The sequence below is a fragment of the Fulmarus glacialis genome, unplaced genomic scaffold (assembly GCF_000690835.1).
Source record: "Fulmarus glacialis isolate BGI_N327 unplaced genomic scaffold, ASM69083v1 scaffold30503, whole genome shotgun sequence".
Classification (NCBI taxonomy): domain Eukaryota; kingdom Metazoa; phylum Chordata; class Aves; order Procellariiformes; family Procellariidae; genus Fulmarus; species Fulmarus glacialis.
Window position 1 is genome coordinate 40670 of NW_009204120.1, and position 23168 is coordinate 63837.

At 38.0% G+C, this 23168-nt stretch overlaps 1 protein-coding gene across 1 annotated transcript in view; it reads right to left on the reverse strand.

The window, feature by feature from the left end:
• Positions 1-10026, reverse strand: part of CCDC6 (coiled-coil domain containing 6) — a gene marked incomplete at its 5' end in the record, with an annotated part of 31279 nt that extends 21253 nt beyond the window's left edge. The window contains 2 exons of the mRNA XM_009574873.1: positions 1301-1429; positions 9877-10026. Coding sequence (XP_009573168.1) covers positions 1301-1429; positions 9877-10026 — 279 coding nt within the window. The remainder of the gene's footprint in view (positions 1-1300; positions 1430-9876) is intronic.
• Between the last annotated feature and the right edge of the window lie 13142 nt (positions 10027-23168).

The following is a 23168-nucleotide window of genomic DNA, read 5'->3' on the forward strand; positions in this document are numbered from 1 at the left end:
AGATATATGAGAGAAAGACCTTTGAGCATCCATGCTTTTTGAACCATCTATTAACCATCAAATGTATTCAAATGTACCAACAAGTTTAAAATTTTATGATTTCACAAGTCTGTCTGCCCAGAACGATACAAAAAGAAGTATCATTAAGATTTTAGCTGTGGCTTATGCTAACATTTTAAAGACTAAAACAGCTTAATACGTATGTAAGCTTACTTTGCATTTTTATTAGGTGGCCACCACCACCACCTTGTGGCTAAGAGAGTTATTTCAATCTCATGTTAATTTCCTTGCTGGTTAACGATTTGCTGGCAACTGTATCTTCCTACCTTTCTATTTTTCAATTTGTTCCATAGATCTCTCCATACAGAATGTTAGCATAAGAATCAAGAAAACCCATTTCATCATTAAGATACCCATTAATTAATTTACCCACAACGTCAACAGAAATAGGAGAGTCATAAAAACAATGGTAGAAATTCAGATTACCAGCAACAAAAAAGTTCCACATCTGATGAGAACAGCAAAAAAATTCACAGAAATAACGTACTATATTTACACCACCCAAATTATCGGACGTCCACAAGCCAGAAAAACTGAAGTTCTTTAACAAGCCTGTATGTTTCATCAGTTTGCCTTTTAAGTCAAAAGGACTCCTACTAATGCCACTGAGACGCTTTGATGCACATGCCTAAAATAAGACATAAGAGCAGTCCCAATGTCTAAACTTCCAGTGGAAACATGACCAAAACAAGTGGTGTTTTATCTCTGCAATCTTCGTAACTGTCTAGGGAGAAAGGGAGTTGGATGTAGTCAAATCTCAAATCTTTTTTAAGTATATACACAGCTGACATCATACAGTTCAAGTCCTGTGCTACCCAAGCTACCACAAAAAGGTGACCTAGACCACATACATATTGTTTACTATTGTGCTTAACCGCTGTTAGAAGTGACAGTCTTTCTCACTAGCAGCATGAGAGTGGAAGCTGATGTACAGCAACAAGAAGCATTACTTACCAAAAAGTTTTGTTTGCAAAACTCACAGCTGTCCAGCAGACGTGAAGGCCTGCAGTAAGGCTACTAGAAGTTATAACGGCCATGAAAAAAAATTAATCAAAATTTCTCATAATAAATTATGTTAATGATTTATTGCTTTGAAAGTCAAACTGACTTTTCTATATTCTTGGTATTGCCCGGTTTCTTACATACTTAAAAAAATAAGTCAAATCTAATACAAAACAAGCTTTTTTTTTCCCAGAATCCCTTGTTTTACAGTCAGATAATTCTGAACGTAAGGAATTACCTGCTCCAGGGTGAGCTGCTTTGAAATTGTATCGTTTTCCAGTTTTTTAATCTTCTTCATCAGTTTGTTCACTTGAAATTCCTGTTCCTGCTCTAAATGCTGCTCCAGTTCAGCTTTCTCATGCTGCAGCTAAAAAGTCAGGAGACATAGAAGTATTTTAAACACACAAATAAAAGTATGAAACATGATGCACCTTTTATACGTTTATTTACACGTTTATTCTTACTGCGCAGTAAATTCTCTACTGATAATTCTTCTCAAAAGACTTCAAAATGCACAACCCATCCAACAGCCCTTCAAAAAGCAACATTTTAAAATGTGTCCCATTTACAAAGCAGATGGAAGTAAACTACATTTCCAAACATTTAATAAAGTCAAATCAAAATAGATACATTATATATAGCATATAAAATAATTACAGACATTTCAAAAGTCAAAAATCTAACATAATGTTCACAAAAGCATTGATTTTAATTTAAATGCATCATCTCAAGAGCACCCAAAGCATAAAATGCAGGTCTTAGCACTTCCTTCTCCCAGGTAGCTGAAAGCTTAAAATCATGACTGAAGTGATACTACTGAAATTGCTGTGCAACAAGATAGTAAAAAAAATAAATCCAATTTCTACTCCTATGCTATCAAGGATCAAAAGATTTTGATGACATAAAAACACTGGTTATTTCAAATCAACGTTATAAATTTTCTTAACACTCAAGGGAAATTCTTTTTCAGTTAATACTTCCAATGGGAAAAAACTTTACTCTCAAAGCTCTCAAGCAGATAGAAAAAAAAACCTCCCACATTTTAACATAACTTATGGCTTGGAGTAGAGTCACTTTTAACATTAAAGTCAAAATCACAATGGAATCCCTCTGAGACAGGGACCCAAGTCTTCCTGTGGATAAAACAGTGTGACTGGCACCATGGTACAACACGTGAATTTGACTTAGGGGAAAGACAAGGGTGTAATTACACTGTGCTCTGGCCATGCACTGAAAATTGCAGGCACTTTTTTCCACCTGCTTATTTTCTACGCCAGTTCTTCTGGCTATCACATAACAATACGTAAGATCACAGTGTTTAAATGTGTGAAGAAAATCTGAGGAAAGGGAGACACACCTCACAATCATTGACACAAGTCAAGGTTGCTGGATATCCACAGTGAAGCTTAAAACAAGCTAAAATTGCTAGTTCATTAATTCAGTTCCTTTTGCTGCTATTTAGAGACAAAATAGTCCGTGAAGTGCAACCTGGCAGAGAGTTCAGAGCAGAAAGGATTGTGTGGAGAAAGCACTAGGCAGACAGTAACTACTTGGCAATACACATATGGGAGAAGTCTACAGTTTAAGTGCCTTTTCAGGGCTTATCAATTTTGAGATTTTATTTTTCACAAATTAAAATAAACACCAGAATAGTAATTAAAAACTAAATGAGATTTATTCCTTTTACTTACTAAATTACAGCATATTTTCCAAAACCCCTGATGCTCATGGGAATTCCCATGCACTTGAGGAAGCCACCTAGACTCCAACATGATAATCACTGAGACTATCATGGCAGCTCTTGATCAAATGGTTAGGAAATTTTGTTAAACTGTCTAGTTGGAAATAAAGCCATTTCATTTCTTGCGTGAGAATATGCAAGGCTGTTAAGTGAGATTTTCATTAGAAGAAAAATTTATATTCACACTTATAAATGAAAATATTGTTTGTGTTGTTTGATAATCAAAAATTTGAAGTTTCTTACTTCAGCATTGGAGTTAAGCTTGGTTGGAAAAAACCAGATTTAATACAAAAAGGTCGTTACATAGTCTTACAACTCCGTAAGCCCCTCTCCCTTCCTTCCCCACCCCTACGCAGCAGCTACAGTTTAAGACTGAAGACAGTCAAAGAGCCAAAGGAGCAGAGAGCATACGGATTACCACCTAGCTCAAGGTACTTGCTGCACTTTCATCAATCTTCATTTTGCTTCATTAAAAAAGCTAGACGCTTTTTTTTTCACCTAACTAAAAATTGAGACCAAAGCCAGTTGCTGTAATCAGCTTACATTTAGTTAGCAAATTAAACTGTGTGAAAAGGCACACGGCCAGAATCTCTTACTCAGCCTAAAGCCAGATGCTGCTGACAGAAAGCCTGTGGTTGGGGACTGCTAGCATTTGCAGACAGTCCGGTGAGTCAGGCAGATCATATAGCCATATGAAGGCACCTCAAACCAACTTAACAACAAATACTGTTTCTTGCTCGTGTGTGCTTCATGCAAGTGCAACTACCATATTATTTAAAACAAATTGAGCTGCAATAGCACAAACTTGCTTGTCAAATCATTCCTTTTAAAGCTTGCTGGAATTTCCATCCCACAGGAACTGATGAGGCTTACTCGTTAGATCTGTAGCTGCTGTGTAGGATCTACTAAACCCTACCTTGGGAGCGTGAACATACTGCAGCCAAAGGACCATTCCAGCTGGTCAGAAAGCTACTAAGTGAAGCCAGGAGAGATCTATTACAGGAATATCTTCTATTCCGATTTGAACATAAATATACCAGAAAGCAAAGTGACCGGGAATAAAAAGAAACCCACAAACACTTTCTCCTTGAGTGCTAAAAGGGATTATAACATGAAAGCCCTCTCGGACATTCTGATGAACCTCCTTTACTATGCTACTCCCCTTCACCCTTTCGGCTTTGTTATTCAAAGTGGAAGAAAAATACTAATAACACACACCAAAACACACATAAATGGTATCTGTCACTCATAATTGGGTAAAATAATTTTTCCCTTTTATTGGCTTTGATCACAAAAACAAACCAAAACAAACAAAAACCAGTCAATGCTGAAACCGTAACACTGAAAAACAGAATTGCTAACAATGAGAAAATATCTCCCGGTAAAACACTGGTGGATAGTGTTTATTTTACTTCGGAAAGTAAGAGAGTATTTCCAAACTGTTTCTAATTAGATGCAATTATAGTAACAACTGTTTACAGATACACCTATGGCTGCCAGCTAAAGAAAAGTAAAAATGTGTTAGAACGTGTCACCCTGATAACTATGTCTTATAGACCCTGAATTGCATATAAAAACTGTAGGAGAGATACTGGGAGAATTTTCAGCTACATAAGATCAGAGATAGGTTCGGTGCAAGAGAGAGCTAATACTTTAAAGTGAGAACGGGGCTATCAAATACAAAGCTCAGCAGCAGAAAGAGTGCATGCATTAGTTCAGGTAAGTCCTATGCAACTATACTAATATCCTCCTCTCTCTACAGAAATAAGTTTCCTGATAGGTCCTGTAGGACCACGTTTACCTTACTTCCTTACTGTACTGGCTTATTCTGGGACAGCGGAAAGTGTTTTTGTGAAATAATGGAGCTAATGGATGAAGTTCCCCCTTAAAAAAACAACCCTCATTTTTCCCCCAGACTATGACCTTGTACATTGTACTGAACAGTTTATTTTTAGTACTGCAGCCCTCAAAAGGGCTGTCCAATTCCTCCTTTGCTGCATCCTGAAAGTCCTATTTATTAACAAATCTGTATCAGCAGTTTGCCTCCTCTTTAAGTCCAGATGTTCATCAAATAAATGATAGATGAGCTGACTGTTTATACCGCACAATCACATTTGCATCCTTGAGCTGAGGCATCATATTTTGGAGAGCAGGAAGGGTAATAGCTTATGTTTACAGACATAATTTTTGAAAGATTTGTCAAGAATCAGACTTGCATGAGAAACAGTTCTGTACAGCCTCCCAATTACTTAATCCGCCTCACTACACATTATGCTATTATCTTGGTACGTCGTAATGTTTTACTTTCAAGGACAGATTCTTGGACCAATTTGCACTTCCAAAAATATAAGAGTATTGAAAAAAATATGTATTTGCTTTTGAAAAGGACTGTTGCACAATTTAAAGAATAATCAACTTTGTAAGTTCAAACAATATTAAAAATTAATTACTCTTTTCAGCAGCCTTGTTTCACAAAAGATAAATTTTCAAGATTTACTACTTTAAATTTCAAAACAGTAACTCAACAAGTCCACATCCACAGCTGCAAGAACAGATCCTGCATCAAAACACTCCTAATGATATTCTGCAAAATATTACTACCATTCTATAATGACTAGGGATCAAGGACTCTATAAAAATATTGTTCCAAACTTTCCAGAGACTTAGTCAGGTAGACAAAAATATAATTAGAGCAAGTACATGGGAAAATACAGTGAATGTATATAAGGCTTATAAGAACTTTATCAGGAATGTATGTGATGAAAAGCTTTTTACTCCAAAACCTCTGTTGAGATGCATGTGCTCCTTGACCTCTGCAGCATTCAGCCTAGAAAATTAAAAATTATGCTAAACAAAGGAAATTCAACTAGTACAAGCGTGCACTTATTTATTGGGCTTGTAGAGGCAGTAAAAGCTAATGCCACACAGTTATAAATAGGTATTATCAAGCAATGGTATGGCACCAGAAAGCCTGGCAACAGGAAGACAGTACTATTCCAGTGAAAACACCTTCTTTTATGTGCTACTGTATATGTGTAGAATCAGCCTGGCATATAGTAAAATGTTTCAAAATTAATTTCTTACAATATTGAAAACCTGATGTAACTGTGTTTTATAATAGTAATGCATATCATGCTGAACTGGGAAGTTCTTGTTAGGCTGTTAGCAAGCAGCGCTGCAGCTCGTGCTCTGGCAGACAGCTTTCACATTTAAAACGTTTTAACATTCTGGGAGCTCATTCCAGATGCCACTCTGAATGCAATGCATAAGCCCCTGCAATTGTGACAAACAAAGGTTTGACAAGGCAAAAAATACACAGGCACTATGGAAGAAGTCCCTCTGCTAGGTGGCTTTCAACTGATTAATACGGCAGTAATTTTGACACAGCCACAGACTAGGAAATACTTGAAAAGTTAAGAGACTACAAATCATTTGCAGTTTACCAGAAGTACACCCCTCCCTCTGTTCCAAAAGGCAAAGTCTTAGACAAAACAGATACATATGCATTTTTTTTTTTTCTCTTAGTCCTACAAAAAGCAGGAAGCCATTTGATGCACAATGTCTGACAGCATGAATTTTGGAAGTCTAGTTCCAAGTCAGACCAATGTTGCCTGGCAAACAAACACAGAGATTAAGAGTTTAACCCCAAACAACAAAGAACAGTGGAGCAACCAATTACTGCTGACATTTCCACTGGAGACTACTGTATTTCTAGTTAAGTCATCATCCAAAGTCTGCATTTAATTTAGCTAGAATTCTCTCCAGAACAAAGGCACCAAAAATGGAAGTGGGCATTTATCAATTCATTATTAGCCTTATAACTGCCTCATCAGTCTTGCATCCTCTAATAAAGACAGAATTGCTACATTCTAGTAGGTAATGGTAAGTATTGGCATTCACAAATCTCTGGAAATTCAGAAAAGTAAATTGTAATTATCAACTCTGTGTCTGAAAAATAATAGTCAGGAATTTAGCACTACACCTGTGTAATGGGAAGAGTATCCCAAACTAGAAGAGATATTGTAATAAATGACCATGTGATGTGTGCTAATAATGCCCTCTTTTCCACAAAACGAGTTTATCTGCAATATCAGGAGTTTCTCTTCTCAGATTTTTTTATCTGGCAGTCTACATGGGTATAATTTCCAGGATTCATAATTGAAGAATCAAAACTTCCAAACAACATAAAACAAAAATCAATTGCAATATTATTTTCAGTTCTTTGCTATTTAAGAAAGTTGCCTGCAACTCACCACTATTCTAATATCAACTTACTAAATCCATGATCACTACAGAGAGAGAAAATCATTTTCGTGGAAACATACTGCAATATTCAAATGTTTCCGAATTCTACAGGTAAGCTCTTCGGGGGAAGGGACCATTTCCTTTGTATAATTTATAATCTGCTGAGCATGTTACTAGTGTTTAGGAGAACATATTAATACACATTTTTTGCATTTCACAGCAAGTTTATCACATCAAAGACATAATCAAGCCATGAAATGAGATCTGCATTCAGAATACACACAAGCAGAATAATAGTTTTAATATTAAACTGTTTGTTTTAAAACAAACAAACAAGTCCTCTACCTGTACTGCAAATCTTGAGCCACTGTAAAGGTATGAAAGGTTATCCAGATGTATGGACTACAAAACCTGCTGACCAGGCAGATTCCTCTGACACAGCTTAAAATATGCTTTGCACTAGAGCTTTGATATATCCCTTATCATCTTCTCCTCTGTGCACTGCACAGGTGAACCTGTAAGCAAGATATTCCATGCCACTCACCCTTCACAGGCACAACTGCTACCAACATCGACAGGATGTTTACAGCTGTTCTCTTTTTCAAGTAAGCTGGGTTAATATTTAGACAGAGGACAAACTCACAGTTTACTTCCAAAAACTGCTACCTGATGATACTGAGAGAAATTACACAGTTTTAGGACCAATAATTTGGAACACAGGTATATTTAAGAATTGTCACCTTTTAAAATCTTCTGACCATGTTTATCAAATACTGAATGAGGCCTACAGGAAGGCCACATGAAATGAAGTGTAAGGCTGTAGGCTGAGATACTGTTTAAAAAAAGCGGCGGTGGTCAGAATCTTACCTCCATGTTATTGTAGTTATGGCTATATAGTTACTTTCCTTCAGCAGAAACTTGCAACTTGCCTACTGAAAGCTGAATAATATCTACGGGATGATGATGAGGATTTTCTCCAGATGCCGTACAAAAGGCGAGAATAACTACACCGGTTTTATGCCTGCACTCTGTTTCAGATATACGTGCTTCTCTGAATCTTTCTCTCACTAGTGAGAATGAAGTTACACCCTTTAAGGGTTTCCAACAGATAAACAGCATAATGCCCTTGCATTATTTCATACGTTACAACAAGGCACCCCGCCCTTGGCCATTTTGAGAACAGTAGATTGTTACCTTCTTCCTTAATTTGGGGCAACAGCCAAAGGATACTTTCTGAAAGTCCACAGCAGAAAAGAATAAAAATTAATTGTAGTTTTAGGTTGACAGGAAGCTTATACTTCTCTTTGTAATGTGTGAACCTATTTTGCATAATGTTAGTAATTTAAGAACTGTTAAAGATACAGCTTTAAAGCAATCTCAGTTGAATTCTAGGAAAAAGGCTAAAGCATATTTTAAGCAATTACTAGATACAGCAACTCAGTTGCTGCAGAACTTGTGCCGTACAGATTTGTGTGCAAGGTCATTATATGAGTTCAAAACCCTTCAGCCAAATCAAGTGCAATTCATGTTTCTACTTTTAAAGTAAGTTTTACTTTGCTCTACACTAGGTACAGTACAGCCCCAGGTAACCTGGTTCTGTAACCGATTTCTGCATAGCCCTTTCAATTAAACAACATTGCTCAACAGTCCATTTCTCCCTTTACTGGAAGAGACTTTAGTGGAAAGCTCTTTCTATAGTGATACCTACACCTTACTTCAATTAGGAAAGAACATTCAATACCCCTATTTTACTGCCATCTGCTTCTCTATTTTTCATAAAAATGTATGACTTCGAAAGCAAACGTATGTCTTATTCAGAAACATTCTTGTCAGTCCTCAAGAATAGCAAGCGGAAATAGTAATAGCAGATCAAGGATACTTTATTTTGATACTTAACTTACTATATGATAATAGGCATCAAATAGACAAAGTCATATAAGTCCCAGTTTTCAGTAACAAAAGCATAAGATGGGATTATCTCTAATGTTTCCAAACAGTGTATTTCCTAACTGCAGGGCTAAACATGCCTCAAGTCTCCAGCTGCAGAACATAAGAAATGCTTACAACATACAAATTAGGTTCTTTAAAATTGACTAGTTTTTTATGACAAAGCTTGTAAGTAATGGCATGAAAAAAGTTATAGTGGATCACACCAAACATTCACGTAACTTAGTACCCTGTCTCCTTCAGAGGCCAAAAGCATGTATTTAGGCAAGTCTATCAGAACAGGACAAGCATATGCAACACTTCCAGCAAATACTTACCTACTTTCCAAAAATTAGCAACTTGGGTAATGAAAATAAGTTTCTCTGCCATAAGTTGTCACAGCATCTTCAACTTTTTACTTATAGCACCCAACCGATGTAAGTGTTTTAATTCAAGAGAAGCAACCGTTTTGTTAAAAGTACGGATAAACTTACAGATAAAGTCTCCTTCAAGCATCACAGCACATTCCTGTATATGAAGTTTAATACTTCAGGACTCCTATTAAATATCAAATACTCCAGAAAAAAGCATGTGTTTCACTAATATTTTAAATTAGTCAGTAAGTCTCTTCTGTAAGACAGTTAACATTTACTTTAAGCTATGTCCTTTCTTTGCATCTCTATACAAACTTTCAGGTTCTCAACACTACGAGTTTGCAGATGCAAACTTTAAAGCAACATATTAAAAAATGCTTACTCACTACATTTCTTATACTTTGCTTGTATCAAATGTCAGCTACAACCTGACCACATCCCTCTGACTGCAGTCACACTAGCAAAAAAGTTCAACCACCAGTTGGTCCTGAGGCTCCTGGGAGAAACATCAGTAAAGGCACCAATTACCTGCATCAGTTTTCTTGAGAGCTCATTTGTGAGAAATTCCTCTTCCTTTTCATAGTTTACTGCAAGCGTTTCTTTTTCTTTCTGCAGAGCTTGAATCTTCTTAAATAGAGTATTACTGATGAATTCCTCTTCCTGCTCTGCCCTTGCTTGCTGTGAAGTAAAGACATAGTTTCAAGAAAAAAAAGGAGCAAGTTTCCACATTAAAAGCTGCAATTATTCCATTCCCCTTTAAATGCCTCCCCCCCCCCCTTTTTTTTTTTTAAATCTGCCCATCCTCCTGGAAAACAGTAGGATGGATCTAAGTGCTAACATTAGATCTAAGTGATAACATTCTAACATTATAGCACCTTTCTTCCTTTCTTGTTCCCCAATTTTCAACTTGGGAAACTACACTGGTGCTTTAAAGTGGCCTCCCCCCAACCAAATGCCCCAGCTCTCCAACCTTTTAAACTTTATAAAAGCATTACTGATTCACAGATACCTACTCTATTCCTAAAAACAAACTCCTCTCTAAACATTCTCCATTACGAGCTGAAGCACAGCTCTGAGACTGCTGCATTCAGCACTGTGCCTTCTTTCCAGATCCCTTAGACTGCAGCCCTGCTTTCTAGGAGTCAAATAACACGTTTATTCTTTCACCCAGATATGCCTTGCTTCCGAGCCACAGACAGCACGGCTCTTCTCACGAGGATTTCTACCCAACCACCAGCTCAGGAAAACATACTTACATTACTTCTCAGAACTGTTACTTCACTACATACAACATCAACTTTTAAAAATGCCATGTGGTAGCTTTACCCTGAGGATTTCCAAATTTCACAAGAGGAGAGCTACTCTGGAAATCTTCCCCATGCAGAATCACTAGAGAACACGATTTCCATTTCAGCTGTCCTATAGCACCTAGGCACTGCTCAACAGAAAGCCAGCCTGTAAGCTCGCTCCCTCGCGTTCCCTAGAGTTCAAGTGTTTGTATATTTTTTGACATGCATATTAGAAACTTGATAAATGGAACACAAAAGTTATCTTTTGGAAGTCTGCTCTAAAAGGCCATAAAGGGTATTTCATACGGGCAAATGAAAGATCACAGCTACAAACTGGTAGAGACAACTCTTAATTCCACGGTCCAAAGAGAGCCCAGAACAACAGAATGATGACAGAAATACAGAATTCCCAAACCACCACCTTTAACAAATGAGACAACATAGTATCAAGGAGTGTTTTCATTCCCTGCAATAAAATCCACATCACTTGAACTGCAGATTTGTGATTTGCCCCGATTCTAATAAAACAATACCAGCTTATAGTTTACAATATGGAAAGATTCAGTAAGTTTTATTTCAGTAAAATTTGATACAGGAAAATTTAAGAACTGAAACAGCAGCATAACTAGTTTTACTGAAAGCTTAGCTTCCATAATCTTCTGCCCAAAATTTGCCAAAATAACCATCTCTTTATATAATTGTACACTGGAAAATGCTCAAAAGGTTCCACTATGTCAATGATCTTTCAGCTGGAATGATATATTCCCTAGTAGTCCCAAGAGACAGTTACTTAAACGGAGACACCTTCCATGCCTACAAGAAAAGTCTTCTCCCATCTCTATCGCTTTCTTGTCTTGGCCCTTTCCCACTATCAGCCACCAGCTCCCTTCTCCCTGTCCCCAGCAGAGCTGGCACAAACCCAACCTGAAAAAAAAAGAAAATAAAAGAAAAACAAAAGAAAGGTCTGGCACAGTTTATTAGCTTAGGAGCTTAGGTCCTGCACAACACCTCCTCTCTAATGTTTGTGCATCTCAATGGCAGAGAACCGCTACTCCAGCACATTCAGCACTGGTATTATCACTTGTCACATCAAGACAATGTAAATTTGTCCAAGAGCTCTGAAAAAATGCTAAATTGTCAACTCACATCTCAGAGGATTAAAACTCAAGGAATCTAACTGATCTCAGTAACATCATCTATCACTAAATCTGGCTTTACTTAGAGCTACTAACAATCTTACATCTTCAGAGACATTTTGGAACAGAGTAAACAAGTCAAATTGCAAGGGTTCATTGTCCTCAAATCGTTAAAATTCATGCATGCTCTTCCAAAATCAACTCCTCCATTGCCTTAACTACACGGGATTTCTACTGGTGTCTGCTTTTCAATGGTTCAGACAATAAAAGACAGTAACACAGACCAAGCTTACCTAAAATTAAATCAGAAAGCACTTGGTTCTAAAAAAGAAGAGAATGAGGGTGTTTCTACTTTTATTTCTGTTCATTTCTGACTTGCACAGATTTGTTCCGCTCAAGCTTTGCACCAATCAAAAGCTCTAAAGTCACATTATTACAGCCCCGAGCCAGCACAACGCTTCGCAGCCAGATCCTGGTGTTATATTAATGATGGGCGCTTAGGCCAACGTGAACACGGGCTGCCAAGATCCCAGCCCACTCCCAGCCAAACAGCAATGCCCCTCCTTTGTGCTTGCACGGGTGCTCATGTGACCAGGCAGCAGGCCGGCGCAGGCAGAAGACGACACCCAAAAACTAATCCCTTCCCTTCCTCCTCCCGTTTTAATTTCCTGGATCTGCTTCCTAAACTGGCGTACCACACAGGCAGAGTGCTGGCACGTGGAAACGAAGAATGAACAGCCACAATTTAGACCTGTTTGAACTGCTCTGCAACAACCCCCTCTGCCTACACCGTGTAGGACACCGGCTTGCGTTCAGCTGGCTCAGAGGAAAGGCTGAGTATGATTATATCTGCCTCCATTATGTGAAGAATATATTTCCCAACCGAACAAACAACAGGAACCCTATACATCTAAGTATGAACTGTAAGTTCCAGATATCCACACATCATATTTAATACAATGAATGTCCACTTAAATTACCCAAGGGTCAGCAATTTCAACACAAACTTTTTAGTCAAAAAACATCATACAGTTATTAAGACTGGATAAAAAAGCACATCATGCATCACCATATTTCTTCTAAATCCACATAATTTCATTCTGAAACTTTCCCTTCATCTTGTTATTCATTACTTGGGGATAGTTCAATTATCTTAAGTAATAAAATCATTCACGTGTACCTTAATATTGCCTAAAATCTTGAAATCTGTTACTCATTTAGCCCATAATCAAACTGTTGTTGTAAAACAGTCATTAAAAAAAACAGTTTTTAATACTATTTCCTGCACAGACTCTGTCACTGCAATATTTTTCTGGACGTGTATACATTGTGTTTCCATATGGATAGTCTGCCTTTTTACTAAGTATTTGAAAAGAGGCTCTGATATGATCAGCAAAAAAAGAGAAACAGAGCATGGAAATCAAAGACTTCTATGAGGGTACAGAGTTCTTGGTTCTTCTCTATTATCCATATGACATTCAATATCCAAAAACACTAACAGCAATTCACTCTGTTCTGTGTACCATACTACAAAATAAACTGCCAAGGCACTGAGTGATATAAAATGATAACACCTGATCAGTCAATCTCTGGAAACCTGAAACAAGCAACCTACTTCCACCACAGATTTTCTGCATAACCACAGTCACATCCACCTGTCTCCTGTGTCTCAGAACTCCATGTATAGCTAACTCAGAGCATTTCACGGACACATCCACTAAGGAAAATCTGTAATTATTGTGGTCAAGACCATAAATGGCAAAGACTATCATGTTACTTTGCAAGAAATCAAGAATGAAGAGGGGGGAAAAAGCACCTCATGCACATAAACCACACAAAACCTCTTATATTTTCTAGGAAGAAAAATCCTATTATTTCTATTGCAGTAGCGTGCGAAATTCTGATCACTAGTAGAGCTGATGCATGGCGTGATGTAAAAACTTGTCCTTGTGAGCTTACAATCTAATGAGCTAATTTTAAAAGAATTAAGAAACATACTTCTCCTAAACTTTATATAGTAACTGAGTATCATATTAGGAAGTGAATCTCATTAGAACTTATTTTTCCACATGCTGCATACACTACCATAAACTGAAAAGTTTAGTGTTAAAATCTTCTGCTCTCAGTTCTTCATCCCGTAAATATACCTTTAGCAGACCAAGTTCACACTGCTAGATTTCCCTCTGCCCTCTTGCTCCTAGTACATGTAGCAGCTTCTGCTTACGGTGGGATGCTCTCTTTCTGTGTCGCTGGACCACACACCGACCACACTGCTCTAGTGGCATTATTTTATGAAGCGGCAAAATCCAGTATTTCCAATGAGGCATCAGCTTGAGCACAGTCAAATAAAAAAAACAATAAAAATAAAAATCACAGCTCTCTATGCTCCCTTCTCTCCCCAGTTAGTTCTTCTAAAAGCTTCACAAACCTTCCTGATACTGCACAGTAAGTAAGCAGGTTCAACAATCACAATTAATACCTACTCTTTAGTCAGTATCTGTACATTATCAGTGATCTGACACGAATAAGTTCTTGCATTTTAGTTTCAGCTCTTACCTCAAACACAATTTCAGTAACAAGTGTTTCACAAACTGCTCCAGTCACCTACACTCGACCACCTGAAAGCCAGATGCCAAGCATGCCTGGCTTGCATGCTGACAAAGCATCAGCTGTCTCCAGTAGCATCCAGAGTAGAGGTGACACTAGATTTCAGGGGATCTTGTGGAAACACTCTTGAAGGTCCCTCATCTTTAAGGCAAGAGCCACCATGACCTCTTTACCATTCACCCATCTTTTTATGGTGCAATTTCTGTTGACAGGACCCTACGGACAATATAAACCTGCAGATGGAGCTGACGAGCAATTTAATCTGGTTGCTGTACACAAGAAACTCAATCTTTGCTACTGAATATAGACTGAAAGGTTGGGGCAGCTTCAGGAAGAGATGATCTCAGTTGCTGCACATGTAACACTGAACTAAAGCTGTCACTTCAGAAAGCAGCCTTTCCCAAAGTCCTACTAAAAAATATGATGAGGTAAAAAGGGCGTGAAGTGCAGAAAGTCACAATGGCATGATTTTAGAATATGCAGTTCTTGCACAAAATAAAATCTAAGTTTCCCAATTCTCCTGAAGCACACACTCCTCCTCTAGCATTACTAACTCAAGTTGCTGTTCTGGCCATACTTTCTGGCACCAATTTAAAACAGTATGGAAAACTACTGGTCTACAAGTGCCACAAATATTCCAGTGAACTGATACTGTTCCTTTACAGGAGGAACTTTTACGCTGCAGCTCTCCCAGGCTGGAGCTATTTTTTCCTACAAACCTTCCAGCCACACCTGAAACGAGCACGCTGCATGCAATGTGTGTTTCAGACAAGGAGAAACATGAACCACCACAAGAACAGAAGTCAACAGCAGCTCAGAGACTAACAGCTCACGCTACTGCCAACTATTGCAACTGCCCAACAGCACACTTCTATCTGTAAGGGCTGAAGGACAAGGAAGTTCCACCGAAGTCCCAGTACGACGTGCGCGCAGCTTTCCCCCCAGAGTAAAGGTACTTTTTTCAGCTGGGTGGCCTGTCTGCAGAGAAAAGAGAGTGGATGCTCTTGCGGTTAAAGCAGTGAGCTGGAATTCAAGTTCTGGGTTCAATTTGTAGTGCGATTTCCTGTTTAATCTACAGCAACCCCCAGGGTCACTTCCTCAGTTCTGACATAAAAGTACTTTTTTCTTCTTCATTTTTTCTTTTTTTTTTTCTCTCCTTTTCCCTTCTTTAAGATGCATTTTCAGGAGTAACAGAGCTACACAAATAGCAGAACTGTGCATTTTTATCTTTACAGTGTCTCCTAGAAGCCCCATACTTTTGAAAACAAACAAACAGGCAGTAATACCTTGGTATGTTTCCTTCAGAACCCCAAGCTGTTGGGCTTTTTTTTTTTAAAAAAAAAAAAAAACACAAACCTGGTAGATGAGGAAGAAAGGAGGTTTTTTGTTTGTTTATTTAAAAAAAAAAAAAGCCCAAACAAACCACTTACAGGCTTACCAGATGTTATTTCCAAAACACACTAACAGAGAAGAAAAAAAAAAAAAATCAGTATTGAACGTCAGCCTGATAACTTCCAACTACTCTAAATGTTACCTATCGTGTAACATTAAAGCCACATGCAGAACTGCCTCAAAACACAATTCCTATTACATTTCAGCTATTCAGTAGATGAGTTCTGCTCTAACAGGGGAAAAAAAAAGAATACCTGGGTTTTATTACAATAGTAAAGGAATATCTGTACAATAAGCAATTATTTAAGGTGTTAAAATACGGTTCCTTTTAATGTCTGTTTATAGGTGGAAATTCTCTCTCCCCTTCATCCCCTCACCCCCCTCCTTTTTAAAAGGTCAATTAGGTTTTGGCTGGACCTGTCAAAATGCTTCTGTCACAACACTCCTGCTGCTAGCTCCAGTCACAGCAAGTTTTTCACTCGATGCCTACCAAGTGATCCAGCATATTGCCGTATGAATCCGCAACAGCCACAGACTGACTAGAGAAACAAGCTGAGTCAAATGACATAAGACATACATTTTTCTCCCAAGTCAGTTTTAACCATGTTCAGATGTTTTCAGCTTGACATCACTCATGCAGCCTTACGAGATCTTCTCTCAAAAATTCAGTTACCTTCAAGACATGGGTGCACACACCTTGTGATCTGGAAAGCCACACAAGGAACAGTACTTTAAAAGAGCCCTCAGAATTGACCAGCTTCCTAAACACAAAAGTTCAGTACTCATACATGCTAAATAATCTCTTAGCATCAGCAATGATCTCTTAGCATCAGCAATGAAGTAAATTGTTTGATGGTATGCAAATCCATTGCACTTCAGATTAGTAAACACTTAAAATAGCTTCTCTCTTTGCATTTTGATGTTGACCTGCAAGAGTCTTGCACAACTGAAACACACAAGTGGTGAAAATTAAATAAGCAAGTTATGAAAACAGGCTCATTTCACAAACATAAATATTTATAAAATTAATGCATTTGGTTCATTACAAACAAGGTATAACAAGCTATATGAAATTCATAATTAATACAGCCAATTCCTGAATTTATTTAAAATAATTAAAAATAACTTAAATGCCTTTCTTCAAAACAGATAAAAAATTAGAGTGTGCTCTCTTAAAGGATTTTTATTATATCAAAATACTGGCATTAAATAGTTAACAAAAATGCAGCATGTGAAAAAGCCATTGTGACAAAGAAAATGTCAAGACAAGGTCTAAAAAAAAAAAAAATCAACCCTCAAATAACTTTTACTTAGCAGTTTAACCATGACCACACGCTGTTATGCAAGTCTTAATGTAATTAAAGAGTATATGGTAATAAAGCACCACAATGGAAAGGTAGCAAGGTTGTACAAGCAAACTTATATTTAACCATTTCCTATTTTGAGCACTCAACATTACAACCTTAACAATCTGACTATCCATTAGACATATGCTTTATAGCACTTATTTTTCAGTCACTTAAACATCATCATGTAGAACAAGCTCCCAGACAGTTATCAGGGCTGGAGTCTCTGCTTCCAGTCCACAAGACCTGTAACCTGAGCCAACAGAAGTCACAGGCCAAGGCAGAAATGACCTAGCAGGAAAGTTAAATCTAGCCCACAGACCTTTCCGAAAGGCTCTATTTCATGAAGCCATTTCTCCATCTCATCACTGCACATGCACATGAAGTATACATTTCCTGCACTTCTTGTGTTTTCAGTAGCAGTGGATTTCCAATGCATGTGTAAAATAAGCATAGCACATACAAGCAACAAGCCCAGCTCTCCTAAGTCTTCAAGTTCACTGCATACAAGCAAAATATTTCTTCAAAATACACGTTAAATGTTCCCCAGAAGGATCGTAATGACCACATGTGCAAACACGGCCAGGAAGGCAGTAAGGATGGGGCCATATTATACAGCTGCCATCTCAGCCCAGCAGAGGCAAGTGACCATTCCCAGCACAAAGGTTAGGCAACACCGCTCCAGCAGAAGGTACGCGGGGTCTTCCCCATTTTTGCGAGTTTGTACCCGACTGACTGAAGCTTTTCTTTGACAAAGACAGCCAAAACGGAAAATAAAATTACACTGTCATATCAAACGCTGAACCAAAGTTTGAAACACCTCTCTGTATTACTACTTTACTGATGACTACTTGAAAGAGGTTTTTGCTTTACTCTTTGACTGCCAGTGACACTGATGTTTTACTGGTGAATTTTTTTGTACTGTAAATAGTTTGCTAGTTAATCAATAAGTGTAAAACAAATAGAATACAGAAGCACGTGGTTTTGCTTTTCTTCAGCCTCAAAATAAAAGCTGCTGAAAAACCTAATAAGGATGCACATATACACATAACTACATTTGTAGTTTTATGTTTAGTTTGCCTGAACTTTTGAACATGCAGGTTTCTGGACATGAAAGACAGAAAAAAGAGATCAGATTGCTTGTAACTACTGTTGTAGCCTATACTGTTTTGTTTTGTTTTAAATTTATTTTCCATACCCTGCATGATCATTAGAATTACCATCCTTTTAAAATGCTGTGTTTTTGTTTTACTTGCATCTAAAATACTCAAGTTTAACTTAATCTGGTTGTGTCGTGCTACTTAGAAACCAATAATCAACAGCTTAAATCTCAGCACTAGAACCTACAAGAAATGTAGTACTGCAGCAAATCAGTCCAAATTGTTCTGTAATATCAGACTCCTAACGCATAAATGCTTGTTAAGCTAACATATTTTAAATACTTTTTTGCCCATTTCCCGCCCACTGATAAATCACCATTTATCTTCGATGTACTCACACATTAACTAGAAAATACACTTTGCTGGACTGACCAATTAGCAGACTCAATATTGCACACTCCCAAAGTTTCAGAGCAGGAAAAGCAAAAGATTCAGCAGAATAGATTATTAGGTGACTAATTTACTACACAGCTTCTTTTCACAGAGGTATGTATGTTGGTGCTAACAAGCCCTGAGCTGTGTTTTAAAATAACAAACTTCTGCTCAAAACGCAACCACAGCAAACTATTGTTAAAAGTAGCTTTGCTGTCACAATTTTTTCTCTATTCAAAGGCAAAAGAGCACGAACAAAAGCAGAGAGCAGAGATTTAATAGTCACCACCCCAAATAATATTCATGAAAATCCTACTTCACTTTATGTAGCTCAGGTGAATCATTGCAAGCATGCAAATACAAAACACGTGTTTTTCTTCATCATAGTATATAATAAGAGTCAAAGTATAATTCTGTTATACCCAGCTTTGCCAGATAGAAGGTGTCAGACCACTGCTGCACGGCATCCCCCATGCAGTGCCACCAGCATGCCACGGGTGTCAGCAACCCTCCCTGTTCCCCGGCAGAAGACCGCAAGTTTCCTCACTTCTAGACTGGGTCCTGAGCTCAAACAGCCTGTGTGCTCATCATCCTTCTCTTCTAGATCCAAGTGCCTCCAGCACTTGTAGATCCTTCTTTCAGGTGTGTATAACCTGTGGTATATCTACATCGATCAACCTGCCTTCCTTTAAATTTATAAAAACTAGGGAGGAGGACTACCATGTCAAAATCCAGTTCTGGGGTTTCCAAACTATAGCATGAGATGCTCACCATGTAATTTCTTGATTCACTTTCTTAAAAACTTTTTTTTTTGTTAGGTTTTTGCTTGTTTGTTTTAAATGACTAGTTTAAATACAACTTAGATAATCATTAGGGATGGCGATGTTTTTCCCCACACTAGCAAGGTGTCCCTAGTCACTTAACATAACTAACCTCTTAAGAGCACTCCTTTTAAAATCTCCCCTAATTTCCTCTTACACACATTGGCTTTCTAGAGAAACACTTTCTCAGTGATCCACAAGCGCTGGAGACAAAGCTTGTTTTTGATTATAATCATACCTTTTTCCAAACCAACACATTCACAAAGTAAACATCACACTGTCCATCCCACTGTTAAAGACACATTAGCTCTAACTCCATCACAGCAAACAGGTGTTTCTACTCATTCTTCCTAGGAGTCAGTGAGTAGAGTAATATTTTGTTTTTTCCTTCTCTACAGTTTGGACATCTTACAGTACATATCACAGTATTCTGAAGAGCAATCGCTTTTCAGGCTTTCAAGACAAGAAACAAGTCTATCAATGTAGTGTATGAAAATATGACAAGCAATATGAAAAAACACCTCCTTTGCTCTGTAACCTCTGTCTCTGACCTCTACAAACACAGGTGTGCAGGATGTGGAGGGAATGCAATTGTCCTTGAATATTCACCCCATACAGAACTGGAGAAGTAGGTCTAAGAGAAATTTTTAGGAAATGCCTAGCCACCTTTCCACTCCACTCACAGAGCAAGAACTTCCAGTTACATGTCTCAATTTTCAGAGAAAAGGGAGTTTTTTGGAGATCTACACCTCAGGTTAAATTTACTCTCGGAAAAGGACTCTGGAGGTGTCCCTCCTCCTGACCCAACCAGGATTTCAGGGCCTGTGAGGACAGGGCTTTTGCCTAATGAATCAATTCCTGGCAATAGTAGCCAGGACAAAATTTATACTCTTCAACACATGTGAAAAACACATACTGTTTAAAGCTCTTGGAAAAACAGTGATTAAAAAAACCCTACATTTTGCAAAATTCATAGTAACTGCTTTTGCTGTTTATTTGAAAGTGAAGGGAAACAACGTGGAAATCCCACCACTACAAAAAAAACCCGAAAAACCTTCCAAGATCCTCTGTTGAAAGTAGAAATTAAACTGTAAGGCACAGAAAGAAGCATAACTTCATACTACAGCCCATCAAACATTGTTGGGCTTTGTCATGTCTGACTTGTTAAGAAACATTTACACTTTTATTCAGGACCGAAGTGTATCGTTGTGGGAATTATTTACATATGTGGTAGGATTTTTAAATATGATTAGCATCAACAACAATAAAGGAACTAAAAAGACCTTAGCTTTACAGTAATAAGCAAAAACATCACATTTTTAGGCAGTTTAAAGAATTAAAACATCTGAGGAAACTTTACAAATAGCTGAAACACCACTAGGCCGTTTCGATCTACAGCACAGCTGAAGAGACGCTCATCTCCCTCACTAAGCCTACCTCAAACCAAAAACCAGACTGCATGTAATATTAATCACAGAAGATGAAATTTTAAACAAAGTCAAATTCAGAGTTGAGAGGGGAAGAAAAGGCTTTGGCCTAAGAGTTTCTCCATCAATTGGAATATCAGTCAACGAACTAAGGGAATATCCTCTTTTCCAGGAATAAAACTGCTGCAATGGAAGACATGAAGGGACAGAGGACTCTCAGGAGCTGAAAGGACTCTCCCTACAGGCAACAATTAGCCTGCAATGTTTGTATTTTAACTGAGAAGTTGAAAAAACTACAAACTCAAGTGTCAGGATTAAAAGTTGCTTCAATGTTTCTGTAAACATTTTGCTTTAGCTTTCATCAAGGAGTCCTTGCACCCCACAGAGATGTGAAACCTGCACATCTGTAATTTGTGCTTTGGAGTTTCCGACTTAGACACTTGCCTTTTTACTGTGGATAGTTCACCTCACATGTCTTGCCTTCATTTTTACTTCATTCTCTCGCCCCTTACATTGAAATAGGACAATAATGGTCCACCTAATTAAAACTAAGCCACCTCTTCAGTCAGACAGAAGGACTTGACTGAAGAAGTGTTACTAGAAATGTTCCCTTTCTGGACATCCCCAGACCGCTACACTGGAAGCAAGGCATCACAGGAATGTTTACTGTTATGGATCCATGGGAACTTGCTTTATATTGTATTTTTTGCCCCTCTTCTAGAATACGTCTTTGTCCCTTTTCCATTCATTCTGTTCAGATCCCAAATCCTGTGCATAATTCAGTCTGTAGATTTTGTCTCTATTATTCTCCTCCTTCAGCTTTTGTTTTTCTTTAAGAGAAAGACAGAAAGGATTCACCTCTTGCTCTGCTGCTAATTTCAGCAACTTCCTCCCACCCCCCCAGCCCAAAAAAGAGCAGCAAAGCAACTGTTTTTCTCACTGCTTTTACCAGGCTGTGCTGAAATACATCAGCTGTCTACGGCTGACAATTTTCACTCCTTTGGAGGAGTACCGTTTTGTTTCTTCATTCCAGTCACACTTCAAGATCTGTTTGTGAGAAACCGGCACTCCATCCTTCTGCAGCACCCCACAGATCCAGCTGCCTGACCAGCCTCGTCTGCAGCCATCACGGAGCCACCATTCCAAGCACTTTCTGCTCTTCCAGTCACCACCTGAAATCCCACCCAAGCACACCTCACAAGGTGCAGTGTGAAAACAAACACTTTTGTGGAAGCCTCTAGCAGATGTGTAAGCTTGCTCACCACAGCTGTATGCCACACACAGTATTATTTTCTCATTTACCACAAGGAGCTTTAGCACTGACAGTCTATAGATGAAGATACACTCCGTGTATACCAACACTTAAAACTAAGGACTTTGAAAACAACTACTTCAATATTAAGTGAAGTCAGTATCAGCAGTAGGAGGAAACAAGCAATGAGGCCAAGTAAATGGAATTAACAAGTGCAAAAAAACCACAGACCATGCACCACCTACTCTGGAGAAAAAAAAAAAAGAATAAAAAAAAAATCACTTTCCTTCATCCTTTGAAATCAGCAATAAAATTCAAACTCCATTACAGTCAAAACCACAACTAAAACGAAGTACAGAACTTCCAGGATTTAGAAATTACTCTAAAGTCTTGTCTGTACTAGCTTTCCAATACTGGGATTAGCAACAGTGCTAGAACCCCTGAAAATACTTAATATTTTACTCTACCATCTAAATCAGCAGTTGTGAACAATGCAAAACTCTCGGTATTGCGAATACTCATTTGGGCGAGTGCCCTGTACTGTACCAGTGAAAAAAAAAATTCATTAAAAAAATTCTAGCAGATATACAGCAGCAGCACGCATTAATATTTTTTTCTTCAGTCAAAACAAACCTGTTAGGTGTACAACGCAGAAAAAAATAAAACAACTCTCTCTTTCGAAATGTTTTAAAGTCACTGGAGATACACTAAGAAAGAATGGCCGTTAGTCCCAGTAAATGTTCAAACCCAACATTAAACAGCATTCTTAAAATAAAAGCTGACTATAAACCAGTTCTGACACACAATTCAAGATACAACCTCGATGAGAAAGTTCACTTAAGAGAAATGCAAAATTACCTTCTATGCAGAATAGCAAGCCCACAGAAACACCAAGAACTTTGCATCATTAAAAATTCCCAAATGTACTCTAAAATCCCAGTTCTTATTTCACTTCCATCCCCAAAGTAACCCAGAGCGATAGACCAGTATTCCTACTGACTGAAGACATTCCACCATT